Genomic DNA, 11,863 nt, shown 5'->3' on the forward strand with positions numbered 1-11,863 from the left:
TGTGTGCACAGATCAGGCAGCTCCTGATGGGCTCTTTTGCTCACTCCATGACTCCTGGGTGTATAGGAAGACTTCATGCCCTTTCCCTGCGGAAAGCAATGATTTTCCAAAAAAAGGGTATTTGGGCAGGTTTTTTGGAAAATACTGCCCAGCATCCCTTGATGAGAGAGATGAACTCAGAGCGTTCCCTCTGGATTCCCATGATCAGTGTGATGGAAACTCTGGAGCAGAGACTACAGCACCTTGAGAGCAGGAGTGTGAGCTTCATGGCTGGAGAGTGATCAGACCCTTGATGCTGGGGGCTTCTGTGGTTCTCCGAGTAACTTGGACCTCATCCCCGTGGGCCATCAGCCTTGGAGAAACCACCCTGGGCTGCCCTATGGGTTGGATCATTTCATGGGCTTACTGAAGGTCTTCTGCAGCCCTCTCCCAGACACACCACTGCCTCCTGGAACCACACTGTGTCTTCAGGCTGCTGCAGGCACAGCTTGATGGTGATCCTCAGTAGGGCCTGTGTGCACTGATTCCAGCACAAGCTACAAGCCTTGAGAGCTTTAATGCTCCTTGATGCTGTCCCCATCTTTTGATCTGGCAGAAAGGGGTCACGGCAAGGCATAGGCTCAGCGTGGTGGCTGCAGGAATACGTGCCTCGATTATGGGAAACCCCTGGTAGGTGACTCCTCTGTTCTGTTTTAGCCCATAATAGAACAGCATATGAAATATGAAAATAAATAGAAGCCTTTTTTATGGAAGATAAATGTTTAAACTAAACAATTAGTGACTGAATACACAAGTTAATTGACACACTTTTAATATATTGTTATTGACATACTTTTAATATGCTATTTGCCATGGCAAATTAGTCATTTCCTAATAGTGTTTCTGGTACCCAGCAGGGGAAGGCCAGCAGAGTCCTGTTGCTGCACAGGTCTGTTCCATTTCAATGCATTTTTCTCGTTTCAAAGTCGTCGCATGCATCTTCTGAATCTTTTTTTGCAGTTCCCGAAGTGACCCCAGCTAACGTCAGTGGTGGCGGAGGGAGCAAGTCTGAGCTGGTCATTACTTGGGAGGTAAGTGGAGTCCAAACCGAGAGGAAAATTAATATGGTCCCCATCTAGATGCGCCTTTTCACCCCAGACCACAGTGAAGCTCCTGTAGATTTCAAACGGTGGTAAAAAGCCAGATTGCGTGATAAAAAATTTCTATTAAAATTAAAGCTATTAAGATTGAGCCCATTCCAGGCCCCGTGTGAGGAAGCCGGCAGATTCCTGCTGTGCAGGGGAGCGGGTTGTGCATCGCGGCTTCAGCACGACCTCAGCTCCCCCTCACTCAGCACCTCCAAACACGTACAGCAAAGCATGGACGGGCAGGAGCCACCTGCGGGATAAAACAGTCTGTGAGGTCGGGCATGGCACGTCCTGACCTGGTTGAGAATTGTGGCTGGCTCCCAAGGTCCGGCCCTTACCCCTGCACCCGGTTATACGGCAGCAAATAGTTAAGAGTTAGCACAACGCGTTGCGTGCTGGCTTTCGTTACTGCTAATGAAAGCCAGCAAGAGGAGATACAGAGATGAAAAATGTTTAATATTCCTTAAAGCAGTCGGGGTTAGAACTTTAGTCATATGTCTGCTCGTATTTTCATGTTATGATGCGATGCAGCTGGCATATTTTTCCTAATAATGAACTTCACTAGACATGGTAACACTTCCACTTAGCACTATTTCTGACCAAGCTGGCAGAATGAATTGCCAGGGATATTTTTAAGGTTATTAAAAAACTATAAATGGGGTTTTGTCCTTACCACACAGCTCAATGTGCTAAATTTCCTCCTCCATTGGACTAATTAGCTATGCTGTGTCTCCTGAAGATGGTGCAATATGTTTCAAAAACACACATGGCAAGAACATCAGCCGTGATTTTGACTTGTAATTTGCACAAAATATAATTTGTATTTTGATAGAACAGGCAGTTTACTCTTTTAAATGTCCAGAGGCCTTCTCTTTATGGTCTGATGCATTTTTTTGAGCCTTACAATACGCAGTAAGAAGCGGTCACCAAAAGTAACCCTTGCACAGGCTTGAGCATCTGTGGGAGAGTGGTCCGTAATTGCAGGTTGGTTTAATACATTGAGGTTTTGTGTTTTGATGCTGCTTTTAGGGGGCTGCAAACCTGAGCATCAGTGTGTGCAGAAGTGACCTGGAGGTGACAGGTTGTTTCTTCTAGCTGTTACCTGGCACTTACCTGCCCTGCTCCATCACGTTTGTGGCAAGTTAGGGACATGGTATAGTGGTGGTTTTGGCAGAGTTAGGTTGATAGTTGGACTTGATGATCTTAAAGGGCTCCTCCAGCCTAGACAATTCTATGATTCTATGAAGCTGCTCCCTGCCATCGCGGTCTCTAACAGGTCATGTTGTATGGGCTGTGGATAGTCGGCTGACCTGCTCTGGGCTGCTGTGTAGCACTGGGACCATTGCCAGGATATCTTCTTCAAGGCTTCACATATGACCGCAAAGATGTGAGAGCAGCTGCATGAGTATTGGGAAAGCAGGAACCGTGTCCTTGGTTCACCCCATCTCTTAGTCATTGCAGTGTCTAAAGTAACTCACGTGGTTACTGGAGGCTCCCTGTCTAATCGGTGAAGGGAGATGGGCACCTAAGAAGAAGAATTAAGTCTTAGGTGAAGTGAATTCTGGAGATGCTGCTCTCCCCCCTGACTACAGGTTACTCACAGAGCAGCAAGGCTCTGGCACAGACGGGGTGGGATGAATTCGGGTTAGATGTGGAGCAGGACGCCAGCCGCCCCCCTACTCTAGTGCTCTGTTTAGGACCGTAGCTTTAGAAGGACCGAAAGCAATAGCCAGCTTGCAGATGGAGAGATAAACCCGTGCCATTGCTGAAAGTGCCCTTTCTCCCCGGTTTTCCCCCCAACAGACCGTGCCTGAGGAGCTGCAGAATGGAGGCGGCTTCGGGTATGTGGTGGCCTTCCGCCCCTACGGGACCATCAGCTGGATGCAGACCGTCGTGGCCTCCCCGGACGCCGCCAGATATGTCTTCCGCAACGAGACCTTGCCGCCCTTCTCCCCCTACGAAGTCAAAGTGGGGGTGTACAACAACAAGGGGGAAGGGTCCTTCAGCCCCGTGACCGTTGTCTACTCGGCAGAGGAAGGTAGAGCCGGGAGCACCCCCTACCACCTCTCCCTCCTCCCTGCCACTGTACACGGGAAGGGTTGACTGGGTCTGAAAGGGTTTAGTATCCACCTTGACGTATCCTTTGATACCTAATCCTTGCTCTGATTTATAATAAATGGCGAGCCGTGATTAATTCTTTTGATAGTCATTAAAATAACATTAATCGTAATGAAATCTTTTGATATTAATGGAAAAGTAATATGTAATCTGGAAAGAATTCCGCTGAGATTTAGTATGAATTAATGTCCACTGATCAGAAAATGTTCCCTCTTGTCCTAATTACAGTACATGGTATCCTGGGTTGAGTTTAGTAATGACATCTTATTATTTCTTAGGCAGAGGAGCGGTGCTGTCTGGCACAGGCTGACAGGCCATCGTTTTGAAATGTGGAAGTTTGTTTTGGTGGCATGTCGCATTTCTCCTGCAATGGAGAAAATAAATCCCTTGAAGTTTGAGACAAAATTAACATAAAATTGAAAACTCTTCATTTTATTTTTAACTCCTCTACCCAGAGCCGACGAGAGCCCCGACCACTGTTTTGGCCAGAAGTCTTTCTGCCTCAGATGTTGAAGTTTCTTGGGCTCCCCCTCGGGAGAACCAGCACAAAGGAAGAATACAGGGATATGAGGTATGGAAATGCAATGCAGCATCCTTTCGGTACTAAGCATTGAGGAGATGCGGAGATACCTCATGGGTGGTCACTGTGGTGCTGCTCCTCCCTACTGCAGGGTGGGTGGGCTCCTGCGACGTGTTTGTTTCCTTGTCTCTCCAATCCATGGGGATTTCTCTCACATGGTAAAGGATTACAGACCTTTCTGTGCGCCATCTGGCTGAACCTGGAGAGCAGAGCTTGCTGGGGGAGCCCATGTGAACGTGCTTCTATGGGCTGGCAGCGTCTGAGCTTCTGGGAAGGGAGTGCTGCAGCCGGGCTGGTTCCTAGCAAGGAAGAAGAAGGGATTGTCACAGGCTGCAGGATCTGTCCCTGGGGCACTCGTGCTTTGAGCAGTTAGTGCTGGAAACGACCGGGTGCTGCCAGGCCAGAGCTGGAGGTAAACACGTACCTTCACAAGCCCATGGGCCCCGAGAGTACTAAGGGAGCTGGCAGATGTCATTGCTGGGCCGCTCTCCATCATCTTTGAAAGGTCCTGGAGAACAGGTGAGGTGCCTGAGGACTGGAGGAAAGCCAACGTCACTTCAGTCTTCAAAAAAGGTAAGAAGGAGGAGCCAGGGAACTACAGGCCAGTCAGCCTCACCTCCATCCCTGGAAAGATGATGGAATAGCTTGTTCTGGCTGTCATCTTAAGGCATGTGGAGGAAAAGAAAGCTATCAAAAGTACTCAACATGGATTCACCAAGGGGAAATCGTGTCTGACTAATCTGATAGCCTTCTATGACGGCATGACTGGATGGATAGATGAGGGGAGGGCAGTAGATGTGGTCTACCTTGACTTGAGCAAGGCGTTCGACACGGTCTCCCACAGCATCCTCATAGGGAAGCTTAGGAAGAGTGGGTTAGATGAATGGACAGTAAGGTGGATAGATAACTGGTTGAAAGACAGAGCTCAGAGGGTCGTGATTAGGGGCACAGAGTCTAGTTGGAGGTCAGTGACGAGTGGTGTTCCCTAGGGGTCAGTACTGGGTCCAGTCCTCTTCAATATATTCATCAATGACCTGGATGAGGGGATAGAGTGCACCCTCAGCAAGTTTGACGATGACACAAAGCTGGGGGGGGCTGGTGTGGCTGACACACCAGAAGGCTGTGCCACCATACAGAGAGACCTGGACAGGTTGGAGATTTGGGCAGAGACGAACCTTATGAAATTCAACAAGGGCAAGTGTAGGGTGCTGCACCTGGGGAGGAATAACCCCCTGCACCAGGACAGGTTGGGGGCTGACCTGCTGGAGAGCAGCTCGGTGGAAAGAGACCTGGGAGTCCTGGTGGACAACAGGATAACCATGAGCCAGCAATGTGCCCTCGTGGCCAAGAAGGCCAATGGCATCCTGGGATGCATCAAGAAGAGTGTGGCCAGCAGGTGGAGGGAGGTCATCCTCCCCCTCTACTCTGCCTTGGTGAGGTCACACCTGGAGTCCTGTGTCCAGTTCTCTGCTCCCCGGTTCAAGAAGGACAGGGAACTGCTGGAGAGGGTGCAGCAAAGCGCTACCAAGATGATGAGGGGACTGGAACACCTCTCTTATGAGGAAAGGCTGAGGGACTTGGGTCTCTTCAGTCTGGAAAAAAGACGACTGAGGGGGATCTTATCAGTGCTTGTAAATACTTAAAGGGTGGGTGTCAGGAGGATGGGGCCAGGCTCTTTCCAGTGGTGCCCGGGGGCAGGACAAGAGGTAACAGGCACAAACTTGAACATAGGAAGTTCCACCTAAACATGAGGAGGAACTTCTTTACCCTGAGGGTGGCAGAGCCCTGGCACAGGCTGCCCAGAGAGGTGGTGGAGTCTCCGTCTCTGGAGACATTCCAAACCCGCCTGGACGCGTTCCTGTGCAGCCTGCTCTGGGTGACCCTGCTGTGGCAGGGAGTTGGACTAGATGAGCTCCAGAGGTCCCTTCCAACCCTATGATTCTATGCTCTGCTTCTCAGGTCAGGTGTTGGAGACACGACGAAAAGGAAGAAAATGCAAAAAGGATTCGAACAGTTGGCAATCAAACGTCCACAAAAGTCACCAACCTGAGGGGCAACACGCTGTATCACTTGGCAGTCAGAGCGTACAACACGGCTGGCACTGGCCCCTCCAGCGCCACCGTCAACGTCACAACCAAGAAGCCACGTGAGTGTTTGGGAGGATGGGGGGCTCTTGCCTGGGAGGGTTTCTGCCAGTGTTCAAGCTTTCTGGAGTCTGAAGGAGCTGTCAGACTTTTCTTTGCTGGGTTTTTGACTTACCAGCCTGGTCTTTTTTTCTTTTGTAAGGCTCTTCCTCGTGTTAAGTAAGCAGAGCATGCAAAACTGAAATCACAGCTGTGCAGGAAAATTAAATATTTATCTCATCGTTCAAGAGGGCTTTTTTCTTCTGATCTCAGGCGTGTTGAGCAACTGATTGAATCTTTTTTTCATTTAGAGCGCTGTGTTGTGTCACACCTCCCGTGACCTTGAGGACACAAATCAGTGAAACAGCTCATTAGCTTTCTGGAGTGATAGGACTCTGGACATGTTCAGCTGTGGTGGTGGAAGCCACATTGGTACTGGGTGGTATCCAACTGGGAATTGGTGCTCCTTAGTAATACAGTGCTGTGTGTATTTTGGTATAGCACCAAGTCAGCCCCCCGGGAATGTCATATGGAATTCGTCCGACTCCAAGATCATACTGAACTGGGACCAAGTGAAAGCGCTGGACAACGAGTCAGAAGTGAGAGGCTACAAGGTGAGTATTTTGTCGGCACAGGACAATACCACCCCCTCACCACCCCCTGGGCCTGCCGTGAACCCTCACTAAGCTTATCCGTCGCTGGATTCTGATCTTGGGCTATAAGGAACATTTCCATGAATCCAGCGTCAAGTTGGGGGTTATAGTAAGACCAGATGAGGTGTTTTTCATGGCACTTGCGTGGTTTTCCAGGTTAAAACTGGAGCATTCCTCCAGAAACAGAGGCCATACTCATGTAGCGTGAGCACGTTCTGCTGGTGACTTGGCCTCACCCCAGCAATGCTTGCCCCGGCAAGCACCCGTCTCAGCCCATGGACCTTCCCCTGCTCCTCACCACCTCCTCTGGAGCTCCCACCACACAACTGCTCTCCTGCCTTTGGCGGTAACCTTCCAAAGGCGGTAGTCGACTCCTTAATTGCAGAAAAATAAAATGCTTTTTTAATAGCTCCCATTTTCTTCCGAAAGCAAAGGAGAAGAAAGAGAATCCTCATTAGTAGCAGTTTTAATAGGGTATAATTTATCTAGAGAGAAATCTTGGGAAGAATTCAGCTCTATCGCCTTACACAAGGGTTTAATTTGGCCCAAAGAAGACATTGGTGTGCAATTGCCAGCCCTTGCCTTGAGGGTTGAGTTGTGCAAACGTTTTCCACCAGAGCTTGAAATGATGAAGAACCTGGACATGCTTTGTATCTTCTTCAAAATCTGAAATGCCGGTGGCGGCAGCTTTGCGAGCCTGTGCCAGCTCCTCAATTTCTGCGCTAACTTTTAAGTATCTTTGGTGCACTCTATCGGATTATCAAAAATAAGTTATTCCTCAGGGTTTTTAGTCAAAACCTCAGATGAATCCCAGCAGTTTGGACCAACTTTTCACTACATATTTTAGGTTTGAAATGCAAATTAAGAAGTCAGCTGAAAGAGGGTGAGAGAGTTTTTCACCCTGAAAAAGCAAACTCCATCTAGTGGGCTTCTAAAAAGTCCTCCTTTACCTTACCGTTAGGATAGCACAGCCAGATTGATTTCTTTCCTGAATCGTAGCAAAACATTGCCCATTTTTATTGTTTTTTTCCTGGAAATCTTGCATTTTATGTCACAATTTATGATCTAAATTAGTAGAATTCGCAGATCTTAGGTGGTCATTCAAAAAGACATTTATTTTTTCTGGGAAGCCGTTTGTGGCACTGCATCAATTACCCCAACTCAATTTCCTGAAGAATCCTAATAAGAAGTTTCAGACCTCTAAAAATAAGCCTAAGGATTTATTTTAGCTTGATCAAGCTAAAGATCTCACCGAGGGGCTTCACTAGGAACCGGTGCCGTGTTTGGTGCTGCGCATTGGCATCACCCTCCTCCCAGTGTCACCCCCCTGCCCGGGCACTGTCACCGCTGCGCTGGTGGCAGGTCCCCGGCAAACCCAAACGGCCCCTCTGTGACCGACCCCGTGTCTGAGCATCAGGGGCAGGAAAAGAGCCGCAGCAAATCCGGACACCCTCAGGGCAATGGGCATCTCTGCCGTTTCTGCCTCCTTTTCTCTCTGCCCGTCGCTGCAGGTTTTGTACCGGTGGAACAGGCAGAGCAGCACGTCCGTGATAGAAACGAATAAAACCTCGGTGGAGCTCTCCCTGCCGTTCGACGAGGACTACATCATAGAGATCAAGCCCTTCAGCGACGGGGGCGACGGCAGCAGCAGCGAACAAATCCGAATTCCAAAGATATCAAGTAAGGGCGGGAGGAACCGGGGTCGGTGCTGAGCCACGGGGAGCCAACGTCCCCAGCCCCTCTCCTCCGGCTTCACTGTCCCCACAGGAGGATGTCCCCAAACAGGGACGAAGCAGAACCTTGAATCTGAGCAGGGTCTGGCATCCCCCCGGGAGGGAGCCGAGACTGACCCAGGACCGGTAGTTCTGATTTCACCCTGAGTCAAGATTAAACTATAAGAAACGCCATCATAACTACTTATATTTGTATTTAAGCTTTCCACACACTTCCCACTCTCCTACTTCCATACTCGTATATATGTTGAATATATTGTTTCACTGCAGTTCACTATAACAAAATACAAAATGCAATGTTCAGAGCCTTTTAAATTTATAAGGCTACTGTATAGCCACATTCCATTGTGTGTTGGATGCATAAATATTTATTTAGGGAAATGAGGTTGTGTAGAAGAACAAACAGGAAAGAGAGTATTTTATTACACAACATTGCTTTTGCAAAATCTCCATGTCCCATCTTCCATTAATAATGCCACAGTTTATAAGCTGCATTAAATCAGGAGCCTCTGCAATGCAGGAATATGGCATTAAAATTACAGCAATGTAAAAAAACCCTGGGTGAGATCAGAATTATCTCCCCCATAGTTGCACGCTGTGGTTGTATAAACCATCCCGAGGAATTTAGTCAGCAGACCCGGGAGGGCGCGGGAGAGCAGGAACACATGCCAGTTCCTATTTGGCTCAACGCAGTGGGCCACGGAGCAGGTACGGGGCTCCTCTGGGACGTGCATCGTGCCAGGCTGGCGCCGTAAGGAGCAGCTTGAATATAGTACTGTTGTAAAAAAAAAAAAACAAAACAAACCAAAAAGTAAACAGGCCCTGAAGTAATATAATTGTGCAAGTAGCCTCAATACAAGAGCGGCAGGAATTTTAGTTAAACCAAAAATTCAGTTAGAGAGGCGAAACGCAGTGAAGAGGAGGTTATTGAAGCCAGGGGAGGGACCGATGCGGCCAGGCTCCGCGGTCTGGGCGGCCCACCCTCCCCGGAGCCACCTCACCTCTGCCACCACCGCGCAGCAGGAGGAAACAGAAGTAAAGCCCCGGGAGAGAGGTTGGGGTGAGCGAACATTGCTCTCTCCGCCCCTGGCTGATTTTTCTTCCCTTCTCTCCTTTGCCCAGACGCATACGCGAGAGGATCCGGCTCTTCCACCTCCAACGCCTGTACACTGTCAGCCATCAGCACGATAATGATCTCGCTCACAGCCCGGTCCAGTTTATGACAAAAATGACATAAAGGACTTCTTGTTTATAATATAAGCAACATTTAGCTAGTTGTTTTGAAGACACCCAGTACTAAGTAATATTGTGGTTCGAGTACATCTTACTACTGGAAAAATGTTTATGCTTCTTTAGGAATGGCATTATACAGTACTTCCTCAAAGCAAATATAGCTTTGTCTGAAGTTTCCTTGGAAACTCTGCAATGCACTGAAAACATCTGTAATATGATGTTACCAAAGCAGTTTACATATGTCCTTATATGCATATTTTTTATTATATATTTAGTGTTTTATAGAATTTTTTAAAGTTAACATATGATGTAGATATTAATTTTTCCTCTGCTATAAAATGCTATGGACGACGTTATCATGAAAATATCGTTTGGAATTTTTTCCTTTATGACGGAGAGGTCAAAGTTGTTCTTAGTAAATTGGCTGCAACTTTCCTGTACAGTTTTACAAGGCTAACGCAAGGCAGAACCGTTCCAGATTCCGCTCGTAATGCGGCTGCATTTAAATGGCAGTTACGATGATTCTTGTGCTAAATCAAGTGCTTATAAGACACAAGATGTTACATTTTATTCAGAGGTCTAAGCAAGACAAACTCGAAATACTCAGTAAGAACACTATAATCTTGAAAAAACACATGAATTTTGGTTGTTTGTGGACTACAGGACATGTAGCTAATACTCTGGCATTGTGCAGCGAGGGTCCGTTTTTACTGTCTTGAAATAGCTTTGTCTTTATCATAATTAGCACTAAATTGGGTAGGAATGAAGATACTGCAAAGATGCGATCTCTGCCTCTAGTGACGAAGAGGCACCCGAAGGAGCGAGCGAACGATGCGGTTCTCCCCTTTGGCTGCAAACCCGGCTAAATCCACCTCGCTTTAGGGGATTTTATTCCAAGGAAATCAGAACACAGCGACTCTTGAGATGTAAAACTGCCCTGGGTTCGTTGTCCGAACACGCGCTTGCTTTCCACCTGCATTGGAACATCACATCATCCTTCCGCACTCCACCGTATGGAAAACGCTTGGGGAATGTGGTCCGGAGCGCGAGCATCAGCATCGGCGGCGCCGGCTGCCCGCGGGGAGGGGGATCTCCGGCACCTCCCTGCTGGGAATTCTGCGCTTCTTTAAGAAACTCTTCACAGAAGCCGGAAGGCAAAAAGAGAGTCACGCCGGAAAACAACAATATCCACAGCAAAATAATTCTTCTTAAGAGAAGGACTGTTTGTTACTACGGGGTAATTTTGTAAGTTCACTCAGATGGGATAACGCTAGTAAAAGGCAATGGAATTTTCTATAAAATTTTCAAGTTTAAATGCGCTGCAGTGGTTTGTTTATTTTTTTTTCTGATAGCTTGAATTTGCCTGTAACTTGTCTTTTTTGCTTACAAAATAATACAGTTAACTTTTAGACCTTCTAAATATATTTATTCAGTAACTCATAATCAGGATTCCACTTGTGTAAAAGTCAGGGGTGTTGACCAGAGAAATATTGTCAGTATTTCAAGCTGTGTTCCTTTCTTAGTTTGATATGGTTACTTCTATGTAAAAAAAAAAAAAAAAAGAAAAAAAAAAAGAAAAAAAAAAACACAAAACCAAGAAAAACAGAACAAAAAAAAAAAGCTTCTGTAGTTTTCTCCCCAGTGTAAATGATATTTATCAGTGATCTAGCAGATGTAATCTTTTTTTAAAGGTATTGGTAATAAATATTCTGTCATTTGTAAAGATACCTGTCTCCCAGGAGCGTTTTTCCTCCACCTTTCATTGTACCCGGTGACAGATTTCCCCACGGCAATAGGCAGCACCTGCTGGGGCTGTCACTGATGTGGAGATACAAAATAGGAGTAGGTTTAAGTCAGAACTTTGTGGAGGCAGAAAAAAATATCTATTTATATGTCTCTGGTTTAATTCTGCTTCCAAAACGGGGTAAATTTGGGGTGATAATGTCTATTTATGAGGAGTCATGACCTCTCCAAGCGTGTGTGGGCTGGTGCCGTCGGAGTGGAGCCTCTACAGCTTGGGAAGCTCGGAGCCTCGCTGAGAGGGGAAAAGAAGGGAAAAAACCCAAAGAAAGAGACCGAACGGGCATTCGCCATCCTCGAGCGCGACCGCGGCCATCGCAGCCGCCCGGCAGCAGCAGGAGCCGCGGGGCAGCACCGAGAGTGGAGCCGCACAGACCCTGCACCCCGAGCACAGCCCTGCAGGTACAGCACCGCTGCTGGGGACCTGCTGGGTCTCGGGGGGCTTCTGAGGAGGAGTGCTCAAGGCCAGGCTGGACGGGGCTTGGAGCAACCTGGT

General features: G+C 47.7%; 1 protein-coding gene across 2 annotated transcripts in view; it reads left to right on the forward strand.

The window, feature by feature from the left end:
• Positions 1-11,046, forward strand: part of LOC128915584 (contactin-4) — a 345,257-nt gene extending 334,211 nt beyond the window's left edge. For both annotated transcript variants that reach the window (XM_054216146.1, XM_054216147.1), the window contains exons 18-24: positions 1,000-1,070; positions 2,931-3,165; positions 3,701-3,816; positions 5,785-5,971; positions 6,450-6,562; positions 8,113-8,281; positions 9,457-11,046. In XM_054216146.1, coding sequence (XP_054072121.1) covers positions 1,000-1,070; positions 2,931-3,165; positions 3,701-3,816; positions 5,785-5,971; positions 6,450-6,562; positions 8,113-8,281; positions 9,457-9,557 — 992 coding nt within the window. In that variant the 3' untranslated portion in view covers positions 9,558-11,046. The remainder of the gene's footprint in view (positions 1-999; positions 1,071-2,930; positions 3,166-3,700; positions 3,817-5,784; positions 5,972-6,449; positions 6,563-8,112; positions 8,282-9,456) is intronic.
• The last annotated feature ends 817 nt before the right edge of the window (positions 11,047-11,863 follow it).

This window comes from Rissa tridactyla, chromosome 10, assembly GCF_028500815.1.
Source record: "Rissa tridactyla isolate bRisTri1 chromosome 10, bRisTri1.patW.cur.20221130, whole genome shotgun sequence".
Classification (NCBI taxonomy): domain Eukaryota; kingdom Metazoa; phylum Chordata; class Aves; order Charadriiformes; family Laridae; genus Rissa; species Rissa tridactyla.